The sequence below is a fragment of the Salvelinus namaycush genome, chromosome 5 (genome assembly GCF_016432855.1).
Source record: "Salvelinus namaycush isolate Seneca chromosome 5, SaNama_1.0, whole genome shotgun sequence".
Taxonomy (NCBI): Eukaryota; Metazoa; Chordata; class Actinopteri; order Salmoniformes; family Salmonidae; genus Salvelinus; species Salvelinus namaycush.
Window position 1 is genome coordinate 66,132,122 of NC_052311.1, and position 23,777 is coordinate 66,155,898.

At 42.6% G+C, this 23,777-nt stretch overlaps 1 protein-coding gene across 3 annotated transcripts in view; it reads left to right on the plus strand.

Annotated features, from left to right (window-relative positions):
- The first annotated feature begins 6,971 nt into the window (after positions 1–6,971).
- The window catches only part of LOC120048766 (E3 ubiquitin-protein ligase CBL-like), a 36,512-nt gene continuing 19,706 nt past the window's right edge, over positions 6,972–23,777 (plus strand). For 2 of the 3 annotated variants that reach the window (XM_038994970.1, XM_038994971.1), the window contains exon 1: positions 6,972–8,044. In XM_038994970.1, the coding sequence (XP_038850898.1) occupies positions 7,668–8,044 (377 nt within the window). In that variant the 5' untranslated portion in view covers positions 6,972–7,667. The remainder of the gene's footprint in view (positions 8,045–23,777) is intronic. The other variant, XM_038994972.1, reaches the window with a different exon arrangement.

Consider the following 23,777-nt stretch of genomic DNA (forward strand, 5'->3'; position numbering starts at 1 on the left):
TACAATAGAGGAGAGAAAACACTCGGCCCTCCATGGAATGAGTTTGACACCTGTGATCTAATCGGTTGATCATATGGTGTTGTCAGTGTCATTCCACTAGTTTCCCAAGGTTTACCAATTCAACGGGATCTCCCCACAGTTGATAGGCCTATTGGGGATAAACTCATATCCTGTAGCAGTAACTGGATGGAGCATTGACTGGAGAAAATAACCTTCTGGGCGGTGAGCCACCTGGAGGTTTGCCAGTTCGAATCCCGGGTCAGACAGGGGGAAATCTGTGGCTAAGGCTAATCTGAAAACAAAACTCCCTAAATTCTATCAGCATATTGATTGTGCTACCAGGGCTGGTAAAACCCTGGATCATTGTTATTCTAACTTCTGCGACGCATATAAGGCCCTCCCCCACCCTCCTTTCGGAAAAGCTGACCACGACTCCATTTTGTTGCTTCCAGCCAACAAACAGAAACTAAAACAAGAAGCTCCAGCGCTCAGGTCTGTTCAACGCTGGTCCAACCAATCTGATTCCACGCTTCAAGACTGCTTCGATCACGTGGATTGGGATATGTTCCGCATTGCGTCCAACAACAACATTGACGAATACGCTGATTCGGTGAGCGAGTTCATTAGAAAGTGCATCGGCGACGTAATACCCACAGCAACGATTAAAACATTCCCAAACCAGAAACCGTGGATTGATGGCAGCATTCGCGTGAAACTGAAAGCGCGAACCACTGCTTTTAACCAGGGCAAGGTGACCGGAAACATGACCGAATACAAACAGTGTAGCTATTCCCTCCGCAAGGCAATCAAACAAGCTAAGTGCCAGTATAGAGACAAAGTAGAGTTGCAATTCAACAGCTCAGACACAAGAGGTATGTGGCAGGGTCTACAGTCAATCACGGATTACAAAAAGAAAACCAGCTCCGTCGCGGACCAGGATGTCTTGCTCCCAGACAGACTAAATAACTTTTTACAGTGCCACTGACACGGCCCGCTACCAAAACCTGCGGGCTCTCCTTCACTGCAGCCGAGGTGAGTAAAACATTTAAACGTGTTAACCCTCGCAAGGCTGCAGGCCCAGACGGCATTCCCAGCCGCGTCCTCAGAGCATGCGCAGACCAGCTGGCTGGTGTGTTTACGGACATATTCAATCAATCCTTATCCCAGTCTGCTGTTCCCACATGCTTCAAGAGGGCCACCATTGTTCCTGTTCCCAAGAAAGCTAAGGTAACTGAGCTAAACGACTACCGCCCCGTAGCACTCACTTCCGTCATCATGAAGTGCTTTGAGAGACTAGTCAAGGACCATATCACCTCCACCCTACCTGACACCCTAGACCCACTCCAATAGGTCCACAGACGACGCAATCGCAACCACACTGCACACTGCCCTAACCCATCTGGACAAGAGGAATACCTATGTGAGAATGCTGTTCATCGACTACAGCTCAGCATTTAACACCATAGTACCATACAAACTCGTCATCAAGCTCGAGACCCTGGGTCTCGACCCCGCCCTGTGCAACTGGGTACTGGACTTCCTGACGGGCCGCCCCCAGGTGGTGAGGGTAGGTAACAACATCTCCACCCCGCTGATCCTCAACACTGGGGCCCCACAAGGGTGCGTTCTGAGCCCTCTCCTGTACTCCCTGTTCACCCACGACTGCGTGGCCATGCACGCCTCCAACTCAATCATCAAGTTTGCGGACGACACTACAGTGGTAGGCTTGATTACCAACAACTACGAGCCGGCCTACAGGGAGGAGGTGAGGGCCCTCGGAGTGTGGTGTCAGGAAAATAACCTCACACTCAACGTCAACAAAACAAAGGAGATGATTGTGGACTTCAGGAAACAGCAGAGGGAGCACCCCTCTATCCACATCGACTGGACAGTAGTGGAGAGGGTAGTAAGTTTTAAGTTCCTCGGGGTACACATCCCGGACAAACTGAATTGGTCCACCCACACAGACAGCGTTGTGAAGAAGACGCAGCAGCGCCTTTTCAACCTCAGGAGGCTGAAGAAATTTGGCTTGTCACCAAAAGCACTCACAAACTTCTACAGATGCACAATCGAGAGCATCCTGTCGGGCTGTATCACCGCCTGGTACGGCAACTGCTCCGCCCACAACCGTAAGGCTCTCCAGAGGGTAGTGAGGTCTGCACAACGCATCACCGGGGGCAAACTACCTGCCCTCCAGGACACCTACACCACCCGATGTCACAGGAAGGCCATAAAGATCATCAAGGACAACAACCACCCGAGCCACTACCTGTTCACCCCGCTATCATCCAGAAGGCGAGGTCAGTACAGGTGCATCAAAGCAGGGACCGAGAGACTGAAAAACAGCTTCTATCTCAAGGCCATCAGACTGTTAAACAGCCACCACTAACATTTAGTGGCCGCTGCCAACATACTGACTCAACTCCAGCCACTTTAATAATGGGAATTGATGGAAATTTATGTAAAAATGTATCACTAGCCACTTTAAACAATGCCACTTAATATAATGTTTACATACCCTACATTACTCATCTCATATGTATATGTATATACTGTACTCTATATCATCTACTGCATCTTGCCATCTTTATGTAATACATGTATCACTAGCCACTTTAAACTATGCCACTTTATGTTTATATACCCTACATTACTCATGTCATATGTATATACTGTACTCTATACCATCTACTGCATCTTGCCGTTCTGTACCATCACTCATTCATATATCTTTATGTACATATTCTTTATCCCTTTACACTTGTGTGTATAAGGTAGTAGTTGTGGAATTGTTAGGTTAGATTACTCGTTGGTTATTAATGCATTGTCGGAACTAGAAGCACAAGCATTTCGCTACACTCGCATTAACATCTGCTAACCATGTGTATGTGACAAATAAAATTTGATTTGAAATCTGATGGTCAAGGCATTGTGCCCTTGAGCAAGGCACTTAATCCCCCACAACTCCTCCTCCATGGGCGCACAATGTGGCATCCCCCTCCTCCAAACTGTATATGTATGTGTGTCTTTTGGAGGGGTTGAGATAAAGCAGAGGTCAAATTTCAGTGTGACCTTGTGTACAATTGACCAATAAAGGGATCCTAATCTTAAATAGCCTTCTGATCTGGGCCTCTCTGTTATTGCACATCTCACTCCATCAAACACCACACCTCCCCGCAATACACACACACACTTCTCACCCAACCTTGTCGGTGCCCGCCCCCAGCTGATTCTTTAGTTACCAGGGTCAATTTGGGACTTTCCTCAGATGTATCGAAGTGTGGAACCGCCAACGGAAAATCAAGCTTTGTGTCTAAAGTCCCTGAAACACCCTGCTGAATCTGTGCTGACACGTTGTGCAGCTGCTGGATACAGTAGATAGTCAAGGTGTCCTGTGTTCCTGTGTGTGGGATGTGGTGGGATGGTCATTACCATGAACTGTTGGAGCCAGGTAGCCTAGCGGTTAGAGAGGTGAACCAGCAACCGGAGGGTTGCCAGTTGGAATTCCGGATCCAATGGGAAAAATCTGCCGGGAAGTGAGCTGAAACCAGAGGGTTTCAAATCCTAGATGCCATTACTTGCCGTTGTGCCCTTGAGCTAGGCACAATAACAGTTCCCCGGGCGCCCAGTGTGTCAGCCCCGATTACCTCTCCATAAAAAGCCCGTGTGTGTATGTGTGTCTTTCGGTTGGGTTGGTTAAAAGCAGATGTCAAATTTTGGTTGGACCTTGTGTGCAATTGACCAATAAAGTGATCCTAATCTTATTCTGTTTCAGCTACCCTGGCCAACCATACACTCATACAGCACCCACCTCTTCAGGACTGTATGAGCGACTTCTGCCCTTATTTTATGTCTTTACACTAAGCTTGTCAAAATGCAGAAAAGTGCAGCATTCTGTTAAGAACAGGGCCTTGTCAGGATGGTTTTGTGGTGGTGTAGAGGTGAATGGACAGACAAGATGGAACACCCTGAGACAGTGAAAGGAGGCAGGGCTGCACGATATGCTCCAAAAATTGAATAGCGATTTTTTTTTAAACACAATATTGCGACTGCAATTTGACTTGCGATATAGATCAAAACACTTGGATGAACCATTTGAAATATAATTATTTATATTAAGAAGCAAAGTGGAAAACAACATTGTTCTTGTTTGGAACAATCTGTTGACTGCATTAAACCTTACAGAACAGCATGCAAACTTATAGTGAATCTAACAGCGAGGAGCAGAAATGAGGAGAGGTGGAGAGACGACAAACACGCGGCTTATTGGTGTTTCAAAATATTGCATGATATATGGATCTCTTGCTATATGGATATTGCACATGTCAGTATTGCGATTTTGATGTGAATTAAATTAATTATGCAGCCATAAAAGGGAGCCATGGCCGCCTAGTGTCATTAGATATACACTCAGTGGCCAGTTTATTAGGTACACCCATCTAGTACCGGGTTGGACCCCTTTGTAGCCATGTTCAACAACAATGTTCAGATACGCTGTGTCGCTCAATTGTATCAAGGGACCTAACGTGCGCCAGGAACACATTCCCCATACCATTACACCACTGCCACCAGCTTGTACCGTTGACACCAGGCACGATGGGGCCATGGACTCATGCTGCTTATACCAAATCCTGACTCTGCCATCAGCATGATGCAACAGGAACCAGGATTCACCGGACTCGGACCAGGCAATGTTTTTCCGCTCCTCAATTGTACAATGTTGTTGATCACGTGCCCACTGGAGCCGCTTCTTCTTGTTTTTAGCTGATAGGAGTGGAACCCGGGGTGGTTGTCTGCTGTAATAGCCCATCTGTGACAAGGATCAATGGGATGTGCGTTCCGAGATTCCGTTCTGCACACCACTGTTGTACTGCTCTGTTATTTATTTGCCTGTTTGTGACCCGCCTGTTAGCTTGCACATTTCTTGCCATTCTCCTTCGACCTCTCTCATTAACAAGCTGTCTACCTACAGGACTGCCGCTGACTGTTGTGCGTGAAAAGCCGGCCATTTCTGAGATACTGGAAATAGCACGCCTGGTACTGACGATCATACCACGCTCAAAGTTGCTTAGGTCACTCGTTTTGCCAATTCTAACGCTCAATCGAACAGTAACTGAATGCCTCCATGCCTGTCTGCCTGCTTTATATAGAAGCCACAGTGACTCACTGTCTGTAGGAGTGAACCATTTTTGTGAACGGGGTGGTGTACCTAATAAACTGGCCACTGAGTGTAAATTGACAACAAACTGAATGTGACGGGCACTGGAGAATGATGAAGGGAAGACCCCGAGTCTCTGTAAACATTGCAGCATACACTTGGAGATCTCTTTGGTGCAGTGAGCAGCCTCACATCCTCGGACTGTGAACTTGTTGCTAGTGTCTCCATCATGTGGATATTGTAAGTATAGCCTGGTTATAAAGAATTCTACCAGGCCAATGCAGCTCCAGTCTCTGCCACTTGTCAGCAGTAGAGACCTAATCATACAGGAAAGGTGCATACAAGTGGTTTTCTCCATTTGGTCAACTGTGACTTGGCTTCATCATTATCAAGCATTTTATCTTAACACATCCCATGTCTTTCCAATGTGCTACTGCTTAATGATGACTCTACACTAAACCTAACAGCAGCCAAGAGAATGGTTCCCTTACGATGGCAAGCCTCACACACTGCAATGGATTTCCTTATTCATGATATTTTGGTATTTGTATTTTATTAGGATGCCCATTAGCTTTTGCAAAAGCAGCATCTACTCTTCCTGGGTTCCACACAAAACATGAAACATGACATAATACAGAACTTTAATAGACAACAGCTCAAGGACAGTACTACCGAAATGTTTATTTTAAATTTTTTACAAAAGGCACATGTAGCCTAGATATCAGTACATACACACAAACTATCTAGGTCAAATAGGGGAGAGGCGTTAAGCCCTGAGGTGTTGCTTTATCTGTTTTTTTAAACCAGGTTTGCTGTCCACTTGAGCAATATGAGATGGAACGGAACGGACTTCCATGCAATAATGGCTCTATATAATACTGTATGCTTTCTTGAATTTGTTCTGGATTTGGGGACTGTGAACTTATTGAACTTATTCATGAGCTCAACTTGAACTGTAATTGTCTCGACAATGTGCAAAATAAGACAATATTAAAATATGGACCACAACACTTGACAGTGTTTATTTGTATAATGTCTGTTGATTTGTGTTTTTTGTCCTGTCAACCAAAAATGAATAGAAAATATGCATTCATGAGTCTGTGGCGGTTTTTAGACACCTCCAACCTTATCCCATTGGGATGGCATTTACCGTTCTCTCTATATAGTTTCCCTTTACAAATGTCACAACAGAGAAGAATATGGTGCTAACAGTTCAATTCTGCTTGGTCCCACGGTCTCACAAAGGGAAGACAGCAGTTGAGGGCTGCTTTAAACATTTAACATCACTGGGCCTTGACCTGCAGTGCAATGACTTCACATACATCCTGTAGCACAGTGCTCTTCATCTTTGTGACATCTAATCACTATACGTTTCCACTACTCTCCCTCTCTCTTTCTATTCCCTCTTTTTCTCTTCTCTCTACTCTCTCTTTGTTACTACTCTCTACACGACACACTCTCCTTGTGGGTATTCCCTGTTTCCTCTTCCCCCCTCCTTTCTTACTAATCGGTTACCTCTAAGCCCAAACCTATCTCAGCCTCACTCCACCTTCACACACAAAGACTACAAACCTGTTTGTCTGGCTGCAAACCCGGAAGAACATCAAAGAGAGTGAGAGAGAGAGAGAGAGAGAGCATGAGAAAGTGACACAAAACAAAGAGAGAGAGAGGGGCCAGCCAGAGTCAGACTGAGACATAAAAAAGTTTCCGTTGTGCTGCAAAGAGAACCTGGGGTCTATATCTGAGACACCATTTGTATGTTGTAGATGAAATCAGAGAGAGTTACGCCACATGGGGGGAGAGATAGTGCCTGGGCACAAGAGCGTAAAATGTTGAGTAAGAAGGGGAGGAGAGAACAGGGGAGGAGAGGGGTTGAGATTGTTTAGGAAGGGTGAGTGGTTATTTGTCTGTCTTGTTCTGCCCTCCCTTGCTCTCTCTCTTTCAGGGTTTTCTCTTTACACTTTCTCTTTACAAACTGAACGGGAAAGAGACTGTTTAAAAAATATTGGCTACTTCTGGAGAACTGACCAAAGAAATTGATGATTTATGAATTGAGGACTTTATGAATGCAGGCTTGAAAAACCACCATTTTTTGAAAGATTGTTTGTAAACAGTTTTGAGAGATTATTTGTTTGCACTTTTCTGGACAAGACATTTCACCTCCATTCTTTCTAAACCACAGCAGTTGTCTCCATTCCTGTTGGACTGTGGTATATTCTGGCGCTCTGCCCCTATCTGGATAACCTGATTTCATTGGATTATTCTTTGGATACTGAGGAACACTGGTGAAGATATATTGGATAAAGTGTGCTCTTTTCAACTCAAGCTGTCAACCATAAAGATACAATGACAACATTTACTAAGCCGTCCATGCCAGACATGACAGCCATCTAGACCACTCCCTCATTCAACTGTCACAGATAGGGCTGCCAGACAGAAACCGTCAGGCTGCACTGAACAGATCCCCCTCGGACTAACACACCACAACCAGGAATCCCTCCTCAGGACAATGGCCACGGCAGGGAACGGGCTAGGATCTGACCGGAGCCTGAAATCCACTTCCCAGCCGCCCAGTGCCTCTGACCGGCGGCAGGTGGACAAGGCCCTGAAGAGGCTGGAGAAGCTGCATCGGCTATGTACCAACCCCAGGCTGGGCCTGAGGAACAGCCCCCCGTACCTCCCCGAGGTGGTCTCAGAGACAGCCACGCTGCTCACCCAGGTGTGGGAGCCGTACAGGGGGCCTGCAGCTGGGGTGCAGGCCCCCCGGGGCGATGAGGGGGAGTACCTGAGGATCCATGCAAGACACCTGCTAGATAAGACTAACCGGGCCGTGCTGCTGTTTAAAGAGGGGCGCGATAAGATGTTCGAGGAGATGTCCAGCTACAGGTGAGAGAGAACAACAAGGGCTGGAGCATAACTTGATATATGGGGTCGTAAACAATATCTTTGTAAAAACTCAAACGGCTCAGAAATTTACCTGCATGTGTCTCCAGTTAGGATTTGGCGCTTAATCCAATTATCATACGCATTGTCAGTGTTGGGGAAGCTACTCTAAAAATATAGTTTACCAAGCTACCAATTACTTTACACTGGAAGAAATTAAGCTACACACACTTAAGCTACCGTTAAGAGAATATAGTTTACTACAGAATGTATAAAACATTAGGAATACCTTCCAAATATTAACTTGCACCCCCTTTTGCCCTCAGAACAGCCTCAATTCGTCGGGTAATGGACTACAAGGGGTTGAAAGCGTTCCACAGGGATGCTGGCCCAAGCTTACAGTGATATCCTGTCTGTAGTGCATAGTCTAGCAGACAGGCTGTATACGTTCGTGCCATATGAGGGGCCAGGGGGAGATTTCAGTCCAGGCTGAGAGACATGATGCTCGCCACGATGTGACTACCAGATAGGGTCGTTTGTTATCTAGCACAGACCTATTGCCAAGCCTGAGAACCCATTTTCTAATTGTTTATTAGATTTGGCAGTGATAATCACAAGTAAATGACTATATAGGATAGTCTGTAACCCCAAATAAAAATATTAAACACACTCCACAATAATTTTACATAAAGCCTGCCAAGCGCTTTTGGCAATGTCAGATGCTCATACTGTGTCAGGACAAAACAGGACTTTTAGTCCGTACAGAGAACTTTGTCTAGCAATTCTAAACTATGAAATATTTCCCAATATAGACACAGTGTACAAAACATTAGGAACACCTTCCTAACACTTTCCTAATATTGAATAAAGGTGTTCCTCAGACAGCCTCAATTCTTTGGGGCATGGACTCTACAGGGTGTTGAAAGCGTTCCACAGGGATGCTGGCGCATATTGACCCCAATGCTTCCCACAGTTGTGACAAGTTGGCTGGGTGTCCTTTGGGTGGTGGACCATTTTTGATACACACGGGAAATTGTTGAGCGTGAAAAACTCAGCAGCGTTGCAGTTCTTGGCACACTCAAACCGGTGTGCCTGACACCTACTACCATACCCCGTTCAAAAGCACTTACATATTTTGTCTTGCCCATTCACCCGCTGAATGGCACACATACACAATCCATGTCTCAATTGTCTCAAGACTTAAAAATCCTTCTTTAATCTGTCTCTTCCCCTTCATCTACACTGATTGAAGTGGATTTAACAGGTGACATCAATAAAGGATCATAGCTTTCACCTGGATTCACCTGTTCAGAGCTAAATGTTTTGTACACTCAGTGTGGTTCACTACATCCAAATTCTAATATCTAATTCTTTTTTTTTTTTTTTTTTTTTAACAGTATTTTTATTGGAATTTCACAATTTTCACCCATATTAAAGAGATACAACAACAGAGACAAGGCAAAGAAACAACAACAACAAAAAAAACAGCACCCGCCTACACATACAGTGGGGCAAAAAAGTATTTAGTCAGCCACCAATTGTGCAAGTTCTCCCACTTAAAAAGATGAGAGAGGCCTGTAATTTTCATCATAGGTACACTTCAAATATGACAGACAAAATGAGAAAAAAAATCCAGAAAATCACGTTGTAGGATTTTTAATGAATTTATTTGCAAATTATGGTGGAAAATAAGTATTTGGTCACCTACAAACAAGCAAGATTTCTGGCTCTCACAGACCTGTAACTTCTTCGTTAAGAGGCTCCTCTGTCCTCCACTCGTTACCTGTATTAATGGAACCTGTTTGAACTTGTTATCAGTATAAAAGACACCTGTCCACAACCTCAAACAGTCACACTCCAAACTCCACTATGGCCAAGACCAAAGAGCTGTCAAAGGACACCAGAAACAAAATTGTAGACCTGCACCAGGCTGGGAAGACTGAATCTGCAATAGGTAAGCAGCTTGGTTTGAAGAAATCAACTGTGGGAGCAATTATTAGGAAATGGAAGACATACAAGACCACTGATAATCTCCCTCGATCTGGGGCTCCACGCAAGATCTCACCCCGTGGGGTCAAAATGATCACAAGAACAGTGAGCAAAAATCCCAGAACCACACGGGGGGGACCTAGTGAATGACCTGCAGAGAGCTGGGACCAAAGTAACAAAGCCTACCATCAGTAACACACTACGCCGCCAGGGACTCAAATCCTGCAGTGCCAGACGTGTCCCCCTGCTTAAGCCAGTACATGTCCAGGCCCGTCTGAAGTTTGCTAGAGAGCATTTGGATGATCCAGAAGAAGATTGGGAGAATGTCATATGGTCAGATGAAACCAAAATAGAACTTTTTGGTAAAAACTCAACTCGTCGTGTTTGGAGAACAAAGAACACCATACCTACTGTGAAGCATGGGGGTGGAAACATCATGCTTTGGGGCTGTTTTTCTGCAAAGGGACCAGGACGACTGATCCGTGTAAAGGAAAGAATGAATGGGGCCATGTATCATGAGATTTTGAGTGAAAACCTCCTTCCATCAGCAAGGGCATTGAAGATGAAACGTGGCTGGGTCTTTCAGCATGACAATGATCCCAAACACACCGCCCGGGCAACGAAGGAGTGGCTTCGTAAGAAGCATTTCAAGGTCCTGGAGTGGCCTAGCCAGTCTCCAGATCTCAACCCCATAGAAAATCTTTGGAGGGAGTTGAAAGTCCGTGTTGCCCAGCAACAGCCCCAAAACATCACTGCTCTAGAGGAGATCTGCATGGAGGAATGGGCCAAAATACCAGCAACAGTGTGTGAAAACCTTGTGAAGACTTACAGAAAACGTTTGACCTCTGTCATTGCCAACAAAGGGTATATAACAAAGTATTGAGATAAACTTTTGTTATTGACCAAATACTTATTTTCCACCATAATTTGCAAATAAATTCATTAAAAATCCTACAATGTGATTTTCTGGATTTTTTTTCTCATTTTGTCTGTCATAGTTGAAGTGTACCTGTGATGAAAATTACAGGCCTCTCTCATCTTTTTAAGTGGGAGAACTTGCACAATTGGTGGCTGACTAAATACTTTTTTGCCCCACTGTACCTGCGCATACATATACACATATACATACACATACACACACATACGCACACCATTTTCCTCTCCCCGCCTCTCTCCCCCTATCCCCATCATTGCGTCTCTCAATACATACATTTTAAACAAACTTACAAACAAAAATTAAACAAAAAAACTCGGTTTAAACTAAGAAGTTAGGTTCCACACATGGAACATACAGTGTAATTCTGAATACATAGATCACCACCATTCTAAGAGAATCCTTGCAGCATAATAGCTGATACCTCAGGTTCTAGGTAATTTAGGTAGGGTTCCCACACTTTGTAGAACTGATCTGTTTTAGAATGCAATGTACATGTCAGATATTCCAGAGGCACCCATTCAAAAAGTATCTTATGCCAATCTTTAATAGAAGGAACCTTATCACTAATCCACCGTAAAAGGATGTTTTTCCTTGCAGCAAAGGTAAGGATGTTGTAAAGCCTCCTCTTACTCACAGAAGTAACATGCCTACTAGGGAGACCTAACAGTAAAGAAACTGGGTCCAATTCTAGATCAACCCCTAGGATCTTTTCAATTTCTTGCAGAACACCAGACCAGTATCTTTGTATTTTGGTACATGACCATAAACAATGTGTTAGGGTGCCTGTATCAGTTTTGCATTTAAGACACTGAGGAGAAGAGGAAGAGGGGCTAAAGGCATGTCTGCGATTTGGGGATATATGCAATCTGTGTATTATTCTTAATTGGATTGCTCTAGTACTATTACATATAGATATTGTTTTTGCATATCTCCAAATGTCCTCCCACATCTCTTCGTCAATAGTCACAGACAATTCTTTCTCCCACACTTGTTTCACCCTCTGTGTGTCGACAGCAGGAAAGGACCTTAAAGCATCATAAAACAGACTTACAGACATTTTCCTTTGTGGAAAAAAAAGCATTCTCTCAATGACAGACATATCAGGGTTACCAATTAAGGTGGTGCTCTTCACAATATAATGTCTTACTTGTAGGAAACGGAAAAAGTCCTGCTTTGGGAGTCGATATTTCTCCACCATCTGCTCAAATGACAATAGAATCTTATCAGCAAATAAGTCATTTAGTCTGTGTATGCCCTTATTAAGCCAAAAGTTAAAACCAGCATCCAGCCCTCCTGGACCAAAATCTGGGTTGTTAAGAATTGGGGTAAGAGCAGAGGTTAGCTTGGACCTTCCCAGGAAGCGCTGAACTGACCTCCAAACCTTGAGTGTGTTAAGTGTAATAGGATTATTGCAGTGATCTTCTACAGACTTGAAACTTCTGAAAAATAAAAGATCCTGTAAGGGGTATTTTGAAAGAGAAGTCTCAATGTCCAACCAAATAGAGGAGTCATCGTTTGTGATCCAATCAGAAATATAACATAGGTGGGCACACCACTGATAGAGCCTGATATTGGGCAGATCCAAGCCCCCCATAGAACTTGGCAGCTGCAATATTGCCATCTTAAGCCTTGGCTTGCGTTTACTCCATATGAAGGAACTTAGCCATCCATTTACATCCTTTATTACCTTATTGGAGAGTAATACTGGGATCATTTGGATTGGGTAAAGTAGTCTAGGTAAAATGTTCATTTTCAAGAGGGATATTCTACCCAACCAAGAAATCGGGAGAGAGTTCCAGCGCTCCAGATCCTGTCTTATTGTATCAAACAAGGGAACAAAATTGGCTTTGTACATTTGCTGGAATTTAGGAGTTACAAATATACCCAGATACGTAAAGCCTGAGGGAGACCATTTAAAAGGGAAGGGGGGAGAGGTATTAGGTACAGAGTGAAGGCTACCAAGTGGCATAGCCTCTGATTTAGTTAAGTTAATCTTGTAGCCTGAGAATTCGCTGAATAATTGAATAATATTAATAAGAGATGTAGTTGAGGTCTCGGGATTAGAGATGAATATCAGGACATCATCAGCATACAAGCTTATTTTATGGTGAACGTCAACAATGAGCAGCCCCTGTATAGCAGGCGTTACCCTGATGGCCTCGGCCAGTGGTTCCATAGCAAGTGCAAATAGGAGGGGGGACAAAGGGCAGCCCTGTCTGGTACCTCTGTATATAGAGAAGCTATTTGACCTTAGCCCATTAGTAAGGACAGCAGCCTGAGGATCATCATATAAAACTTTCACCCATTTTATAAAGTTGTCCCCTAGACCAAATTTATTTAGAGCAAAGAGTAGGTAAGACCACTCCACACGATCAAATGCTTTCTCAGCATCTAGGGAGAGCACAAGACCATCCCTAGCACTTTGTTGGTAGGCTTGAATTACATTAAGAAGCCGCCTGACATTGTTGCACGACTTACGGCCCTTAATGAAGCCAGTTTGGTCTCCTTTCACAATTAGTGGCAGTGAGTCCTCTAATCTTGTGGCTAGAATTTTAGAAAGTAATTTTCTATCCACATTCAGAAGGGAAATTGGTCTGTACGAGGAACAAGACTCTGGACATTTTCCCTTTTTGAGAATAAGTGATATGTTGGCTTCCCTCAGCGTTTGAGGGAGCTGGTCATTTAAAAATGAGTGGTTAAACATATCACGCAATGGCTCAAGGATCAGGCCATGAAACTCTTTATAGAATTCACTACCAAACCCGTCTGGTCCTGGGGCCTTACCGTTTTGCAGATTCTTAATTGCGAACATTATCTCTTCCTTGGTAATAGGGGCATTAAGGAGAGACCTCTGTTCTTCGGAGATAGTAGGGAGCTCAATCTTAGAAAAGAAATTTTCCATTAATTTGGGTGCGTCATTTGGCAGTTCTGTGGCATAAAGATTTGCATAAAATTTCTTAAATGAGTCATTTATCAATTTATTTTCATATAAATGATTGCCATCCGAATCAGTAATAGTAGCAATTGACTGTGAGTCAGCTCTCTTTTTAGCTAGGTACGCCAAGTACTTTCCTGGCTTATCGCCATGTTCATATAGCTTTTGCCTGACAAATCCCATTTTCTTTTCAGCGTCCTGTGTTAGGAGAGAGTCCAACGTTGATCTAAGAACTGATATTTCCTTTAATAGGGCAGGAGTGGGAGTTTTAATGTAGTCCTTCTCTTTAGTTCCTAATTCACCCTCTAACCTTTTTTGCTTTTCACGCTTTTTCCGCCTCTTAGTGGCTGTGTATGACATAATCAGACCCCTGGCGTACGCTTTACAAGTTTCCCAAAGGAGCGAGGGATTATCTGTTGATTGAGAGTTAATAGAGAAAAATGTTTTAAACTCTGTAATAAAATATGATGTGAACGTATGGTCTTTAAGGATGGTTGTATTCAACCTCCAATGTCTTGACAGATTGAATGCCCCGTTGAGTTTTATGTCCAGGATCACCTCCGCATGATCAGATATGACTATGCTTCCTATCCTAGCGGATAAAACAGACTGCAAAGACGTCCTGGGCATAAAAAAGTAATCTATTCTAGTCTGACATCCATGAGGTGCAGAGAAAAAAGTGAACTCTCTGTTGGAGGGGTGAAAAGTTCTCCAAACATCAGCATACCCCAGATCATCACAAATAGCTTTAAGTGACTTAGCTCGAGGAGAGAGTAAAGCTATACCGCTGGGAAACTTATCAATAAGGGGGTTCAACAAACAATTAAAATCTCCTCCAACCACTGCAGTGTCTGAGTTTAATTCTGAAAAGTCTAGAAATGCCTTAGTGAGGAAATCAGGGGGGTGGGCAGGGGGGAAGTAAATATTCATTATGGAGATGCTCTGCCCTTGTAAAGTACCATTAATTATAACAAAGCGACCAAATTGATCTTTCACACAATTCAAGACCTTAAGTGGTAAGTTCTTTTTCACAAGAATTGCTACACCTCTACTTCTGGATGTAAATGATGAGAAAAACACTTGACCAAACCCCCCTTGTTGTAATTTCAGATGCTCCTTATCATCCAAATGAGTTTCTTGCAACAGGGCAATATCAATATTTTCTTTTTTCAAAAACGGCAGTACCTTCTTCCTTTTAATGGGATTATGGCTCCCTCTAATGTTCCATGTACATACACGCAGTGTATTACCTGCCATTGCACTTTGACCGTTTCATATTCAGACTGAATCCCACCGTAAAAATGGGGTGGTACCTTTTTCCATGTGTTGAACTCTCTTCTATCTCACCGAGCATAAACAAACGATATGAACCCTGAACTCTAACTATACTAAACCCAAAACTTAAACATGTAAAGATCCAAAAGGGGGTTTTCCCACTAGCTAACATGCAGGGGATTTCAACTTTCCACTGTAGACTCTTAAGTCTGCATTGCCACTCAATAGCCTCGTCCTTTATACATATGAAAAGGAAAATCAATATATTAAGATTGAGGCTCTTCCACCTAAAACCAAGCCTGGGCACCAATATAGATTCACCCATATCTCAGCCTGAGCTATAGCGGCAGTTACTTTAGCAAGAAAAATAATAAAAATACGAATATTACTGAACCGGAGCATGTGAGAACTCACACCACTGTTTCATGATCAGATTCAAATAAGATAATAAAGTTATCCAATGCTGCGGCGGCGCAGCTTAAAGTTATTTACCCGAGAGAGTCAATAAACGCCGCAGCCTCTTCAGGTGTGGAGAGTTTCTTAGGCGATCCGTTGACCATAATCTTCAATGTGGCCGGGTACAACAGTGCGTAGTCCATCTTCATTCTCCTGAGTCGAGCCTTCGCCTCATCAAACCCTTTGCGTCTTCGTACAACCGCTGTGGAGTAATCATTGAAGAATGAGACCTTTGGACCTTTACGTTGACTACCGTCAGAGCCGATGTTTCTAGCCGCATCCATAACGCGCTGCTTGTCGGTGAAGTTGTGGAACTTTATAACCACTGGCCGTGGGCGCTGGTTGGGACCGGGTATCGGTGCTTGAGAGCGATGGGCTCTGTCCAGCTTCACACGACCAGCCTTAGTGTCCATTTGTAAGTAGTCAGGGATCCATTCCTCAAAAAATTTTACTGAACGTGTCCCTTCAGAATTTTCCGGGAGTCCCACAACACGAATATTGCATCTGCGTCCTCGATTATCCAAGTCGTCAATGTGCTCCGCCATTTCGCGCACCTGTTTCTCAAGTGCTTTCATCTTAGTGTCCATAGCTGTAGTTGAAGCTTCCACTGTAGCAATTCTTCCTTCCGCCTCATCGACACGTTTGACCACCCTCTGTAATTCAGCTGAATGGCCTGCTATTGCTTCCAAGACCGTTCTTATCTTAACATCGATCACTTTAGTAATGTTGTCCGTCATCTTTTGAATCACCAGGTCCATTGTGCCTGGATCCGCAACGGCGTCAGCTTCGCTAACGGAAGCTAGCTCCTCCTGCACATCTACAGGGATGGTGGTTTTGGTCGAGTTCTTAGTAGCTCTGCTGGGCATGTTGTCGGAGATTTTGGAGAAATAACCGTCAAGACTCATTGCAGGATAACTTATTTAGCCAATTCTACCACTTTTTCAAGCTAGGAGATTAATGAAAGAATATAAATTTACGAATGCCACGGGAGCTCGCTGAAACACAGTGTTCTCTCTACGGCGCCATTTTGTCCCCCAATATCTAATTCTTAAATGTCATAGACTACAAATTGCAAGAACAGATCACTTTGGGGTGATATGTTAACAGAATGTGTAATTAAGCCTATTAAACACAAAACTATGTTTCAAGTGAGAACTAGGCAGGTCTGATGCCGAAAAGGAAGGAAATGATTGTCTACTACACCTTTATATTATTTTCCTTTTCCAAATAAAAAGTGTCTAGTCCCAATAGTTAGCTACATCACAACATTACAACAAAGTAATTCACTACTAAAAACACTACCAATATTTGAATTGAGCTCAACTACCACCAAGCTACTGCTAAATGTAGTTGAATTACTAATTGAGCTACATGGAGTTCACTACTCCCCAACACTGCACATTGTTGACATGGTTTTTGCTCTCCTCTTTCACTTTTAATCTAGCATGAATAAACATGAATACTTTTTATATCCATGAAAGTGAAACAATTACCACTCAAAAAACATGCATCTGTAGGCTACAAGACTATTATACCATACCAGAAATTGAACCCTGAGGATACCATTGATTTAGAGTACATTTTAATATGTTGACCCTTTCACCCGAAAAAGGGCTGACCTTTACTAAGACAAATAAATCAGCTGTGGGGTCAAGGGCAGTGCACGTGTCCGAGATATCTGACTCCACCAGCACCATGACACAGACTTTCCGCCAATATTCTCAATGGCCAATATTCAAATCAATTCTCAAGTAACTAAAGCCAACTAGGAAAATTAAAATGCATGGTATTAGATTGGCAAATTCATAAAGGCCTTGGTTGGCATTAGACTTGATATGTACAGTAAGTGAATTTTGGAGCACAGCCAGAGACAGAGCAGAACCACAATGACACAAATAGAACTGAGCACCCATTATTATCCAGTTATAGTACCAGCGAGACAAAAATCAACATTCCCAGTTCCCTCAAGTCGGCTGTCTTAAAACATAAACACAGAATCAATATGGCATTTAGGTTCACGCTACTGCAGCTACATTTAGTTATTTAGTAGTTGTGCAGTAGTTGTGCAGTTTTTAAGGCGGGTGTTTTGGGAAGAAATGTATCTGAGTGACTCAGTGTTTGGAACCAAACCTCTGTTCCGTTGAGACTACTAATGTCTCAGAGAGACAATGGAGTGGACCTGAGGCTTTATCATGCTAATAGTAACTGGGTGAAACTGGGTGATCGCAACAACTCTCTGGGATATACGGGCCATGGAGAAAGGCAGTGTGGTTCTCTGAGACATTTCAGGGTGGTGTTTTAAAGACAATCATGAACAAAATGATGTAAATATTGTATCTTCTTTATAAATTTGGAAATGTTTTAATATTGTTTCTTACATTTGTTAATTACTCAAAGTACAAAATTAAACAAATATTTCTCAATTATACAGTTGAAGTCAGAAGTTTACGTATACCTTAGCTAAATACATTTAAACTCAGTTTTTCACAATTCCTGACATTTAGTCCAAGTAGAAATTCCCTGTTTTAGGTCAGTTAGGATCAGCACTTTAATTTAAGAAGGTGAAATGTCAGAATAATAGTAGAAAGAATGATTTATTTAAGCTTTTTTTCCTTTCATCACATTCCCAGTGGGTCAGAAGTTTACATACACTCAATTAGTATTTGGTAGCATTGCCTTCAAATTGTTTAACTTGGGTCAAATGTTTTGGGTAGCCTTCCACAAGCTTCCCACAATAAGTTGGGTGAATGTTGGCCCATTTCTCCTGACAGAGCTGGTGTAACTGAGTCAGGTTTGTAGGCCTCCTTGCTCGCACACACTTTTTCAGTTCTGCCCACAAATTTTCTGTAGGATTGAGGTCAGAGCTTTGTGATGGCCACTCCAATACCTTGACTTTGTTGTCCTTAAGCCATTTTGCCACAACTTTGGAAGTATGCTTGGGGTCCTTGTCCATTTGGAAGACCCATTTGTGACCAAGCTTTAACTTCCTGACTGATGTCTTGAGATGTTGCTTCAATATATCCACATAATTTTCCATGCTCATGGTGCCATCTATTTTGTGAAGTGCACCAGTCCCTCCTGCAGCAAAGCACCCCCACAACATGATGCTGCCACCCCCGTGCTTCATGGTTGGGATGGTGTTCTTCGGCTTGCAAGCCTCCACCTTTTTCCTCCAAACATAACGATGGTCATTATGGCCAAACAGTTCTATTTTTGTTTCATCAGACCAGAGGATATTTCTCCAAAAAGTACAAACTTTGTCCCCATGTGCAGTTGCAAACCGTAGTCTGGATTTTTTATGGCGGTTTTGAAGCAGTGCTGAGCGGCCTTTCAGGTTATGTCGATATATGACTCGTTTTACTGTGGATATAGATACTTTTGTACCTATTTCCTCCAGCATCTTTACAAGGTCCTTTGCTGTTGTTCTGGGATTGATTTGCACTTTTCGCACCAAAGTACGTTCATCTCTAGGAGACAGAATGCGTGTCCTTCCTGAGCGGTATGACGGCTGTGTCGTCCCATGGTGTTTATACTTGCGTACTATTGTTTGTACAGATGAACGTGGTACCTTCAGGCGTTTGGAAATTGCTCCCAAGGATGAACCAGACTTGTGGAGGTCTACAATTTCTCTTCTGAGGTCTTGGCTGATTTCTTTTTATTTTCCCATGATGTCAAGCCAAGAGGCACTGAGTTTGAAGGTAGGCCTTGAAATACATCCACAAGTACACCTCCAATTGACTCAAATGATGTCAATAAGCCTATCAGAAGCTTCTAAAGCCATGACATCATTTTCTGGAATTTTCCAAGCTGTTTAAAGGCACAGTCAACTTAGTGTATGTAACCTTCTGACCCACTGGAATTGTGATAGTGAATTATAATTTAAATAATCTGTCTGTAAACAATTGTTGGAAAAATTACTTGTGTCATGCACAAAGTAGATGTTCTAACCGACTTACCAACATTATAGTTTGTTAACAAGAAATTTGTGGAGTGGTTGAAAAACGAGTTTTAATGACTCCAACCTAAGTGTATGTAAATTTCCAGACTAACGCTAAACACATAATATTATTACAATAATACAAAAAAGTCTGTATTATCTGTGAAATCAAGAAAAAGCTATGAGCTATGTGTAATTTTTCCAAAATGCTGAATCTCACTAATGGTAAGAAGAACAGGGCTTGGCTAAGGATGCATGTTCAGTGCAATGCAGTACAGCAGGACTGGCAAGTCTTAACATAACTGTTATTCCCTTTGCTCCTTGTCGTCCATATTTTGCTCTCTGAATATACAGAATGTGTGTATCATGAAATAACATTAATTTGCATTATGCCATGTCATAACAAAAGTTTATTAAATAAACAACTGAGGCAGATTATTGTTAGTATATATTAATAACACCCACATACAATGAAATAACCATTCAAACCTCCTACTCGCCCACACTCTCCTTCAAAGCCTTCTCTGTTCATGGAAAGCAACACACAAACAAATATAGATGTTTCTCTGTTCTTATACGTTTTTACACACCGCCCACGCCTGGGTAAAATGCCGTAGTTTGCTATAAAGCTAAATTCAATGGCAGGGAAATTGCCATTGAGTCAATGTAGTGTTGCTTTGGCTTTGACAAGGAGTGGCAAGTCCCTGCAGGTGCAATTGCAATTAACCATGGTTGTTGCAACAATAAGTAACAGCTATCAGGTAGATATTGTATATTACATTAGTGATAACAGTCTATTGCAAAAACCGGTAACTGTGCCACATGCACTGTCGCCTTGTTGGTCTGCAGATAGAGGCAGGCATATAGTACTGTCACACGTACTGTAGGTACAGTATCAATGCCATGTGAGCTCTTTCTTTCCAATAAGAAGTTGCTATGCTTTACACACACCATTGAGCTCAACTGTAGACAGGATGCAGTGAATGAGTGTGGTGGAAAGTAAGAAATGAACATGGTCAACCAGGTTAGTTTAGGATGGAAACTTCAGTCCTGCTCTCAACTGCCCATACAGCCAGAGAGATGAGAGAATGGTTGAGACAGTGATTGGAACACACAGTAAGAGGTTTATGGCCGGATCGTTACTGTCCCTGGCAGGCTGATAATAGACACACACTCAAGGGAAGAACCACTCAGTAACTTTTGAGTGTCTTGTTGGTTGGTCAAGTTGCTAACGGAAAATTCTGTTTCTGCGGCACAACAAGAACAGGAAGAGCAAGACTGTGACATCCTGTTTGTACACGCACGAATGTACCTGTGTGTGTTTGAGTGAGTGAGTGAGTGAGTGAGTGAGTGAGTGAGTGAGTGAGTGAGTGAGTGAGTGAGTGAGTGAGTGAGTGAGTGAGTGAGTGAGTGAGTGAGTGAGTGAGTGAGTGAGTGAGTGAGTGAGTGAGTGACAGACAGACAGACAGACAGACAGACAGACAGACAGACAGACAGACAGACAGACAGACAGACAGACAGACAGACAGACAGACAGACAGACAGACAGACAGACAGACAGACAGACAGACAGACAGACAGACAGACAGACAGACAGACAGACAGACAGACAGACAGACAGACAGACAGACAGACAGACAGACAGACAGACAGACAGACAGACAGACAGACAGACAGACATCAGCTCAATGTAATTGAAGAATCCATAGAATCTAAACACTTCTGGGAAAATTGAAAAACTAAACAAACAACAATACGACTAGTTATCTATCCAAAATGGAGATGTATGGATAAACCACTTCTCCAATCTTTTTGGCTCTATAACAAAGAACAAACTGCAAAAATATATACATGATCAAATACAAATCTTAGAATCAACTATTAAAGACTACCAGAACCCACTGGACTCCAATTACATTGAATGAACTGCAGGACAAAATACAAACCCTCCAATCCGAAAAGGCCTGTGGGGTTTATGGTATCCTAAATGATAACATATACAGACCACAAATTCCAATTGGCTATACTTAAACTTTAATCTTTAACATCATCCTCAGCTCTGGCATCTTCCTCAATATTTGGAACCAAGGACTGATCACCCCAATCCACAAAAATGGAGACAAATTTGACCCCAATAACTACCGGGGGATATGCGTCAACAGCAACCTTGGGAAAATCCCCTGCATTATCATTAACAGCAGACTCGTATATTTCCCCAGCAAAAACAATATACTGAGCAAATGTCAAATTGGCTATTTACCAAATTACCGTACGACAGACCACGTATTCACCCTGCACACCCTAATTGACAAACAAACAAACAAACCAAAACAATGGCGAAGTCTTCTCATGTTTTGTTAATTTAAAAATAGATTTAAACTCAATTTGGCATGAGGGTCTGCTATACAAATTGATTGAAAGTGGTGTTGGGGGAAAATATACAACATTATAAAATCCATATCCACAAACAACAAGTGTGCAGTTAAAATTGGCAAAAAAACACACATTTCTTTCCACAGGGTCGGGGGGTGAGACAGGGTTACATCTTAAGTCCCACCCTCTTCAATATATATATATCAACGAATTGGCGAGGGCACAAGAACAGTCTGCAGCCACCGGCCTCACCCTACTAGAATCTGAAGTCAAATGTCTACTGTTTGCTGATGATCTGGTGCTTCTGTCCCCAACCAAGGAGGGACTACAGCAGCATCTAGATCTTCTGCACAGATTCTGTCAGACCTGGGCCCTGACAGTAAATCTCAGTAAGACAAAAGTAATGGTGTTCTAAAAAAGATCCAGTTGTCAGGACCACAAATACAAATTCCATCTGGACACCGTTGCCCTACAGCACACAAAAAACTATACATACCTCGGCCTAAACATCAGCGCCACAGGTAACTTCCACAAAGCTGTGAACGATCTGAGAGATGAGTCAAGAAGGGCATTCTATGCCATCAAAGGGAACATAAAATTTGACATACCAATTAGGATCTGGCTAAAAATACTTGAATCGGTTATAGAACCCATTGCCCTTTATGTTTGTGAGGTCTGGGGTCCGCTCACCCTCCAAGAATTCACAAAATGGGACAAACACCAAATTGAGACTCTGCATGCGGAGTTCAGCAAAAATATCCTCAGTGTACAACGTAAAACACCAAATAATTAATGCAGAGCAGAATTAGGCCGATACCCGCTAATGATCAAAATCCAGAAAAGAGACGTTCAATTCTACAACCACCTAAAGGAAGTGATTCCCAAACCTTCCATAACAAAGCCATCACCTACAGAGAAATGAACCTGGAGAAGAGCCCCCTAAGCAGGCTCTGTTCACAAACACAAACAGATGCCACAGAGCCCAAGGACAGCAACACAATTAGACTCAACCAAATCATGAGAAAACAAAAAGAGAATTACTTGACACATTGGAAAGAATTTACAAAAAAACTAAGTGAACTATATTGCTTTTTGGCCCTAAACAGAGAGTACACCGTGGCAGAATATCTGACCACTGTGACTGACCCAGAATTAAGGAAATCTTTGACAATGTAGACTCAGTGAGCATAACCTTGCTATTGAGAAAGGCCACCGACTGCAGACCTGGCTCTCAAGAGAAGACAGTCTATGTGCACACTGCCCACAAAAGGAGGTGGAAACTGAGCTGCACTTCCTAACCTCCTGCCCAATGTATGACATATTAGAGAAACATATTCCCCTAAAATTACACAGACCCGCGAAGAAATCGAAAGCAAATCCAATTTTGATAAAAACTCCCATATCTATTGGGTGAAATACCACAGTGTGCCATCACAGCAACAAGATATGTGACCTGTTGCTACAAGAAAAGGGCAACCAGTGAAGAACAAACACCATTGTAAATAAAACCTATATTTATGTATATTTATTTTCCCTTTTGTACTTTAACTATTTGCACATCATTACAATACTGTATATAGACATAATATAACATTTTAAATGTCTTTATCCTTTTGGAACTTTTGTGAATAATGTTTACTGTTCATTTTTATTATCTGTTTATGATCTATTTCACTTGCTTTGGCAATGTAAACATATGTTTCCTATGCCAATAAAGCCCCATAAATTGAATTGAATTGAGAGAGAGAGAAAGAGAAAGAGAGGGATATATTATTGCTTGTTAGAGGGTACAATACCCATTATATCTTTGAGATCTAAAGTTTACTTTCATTCT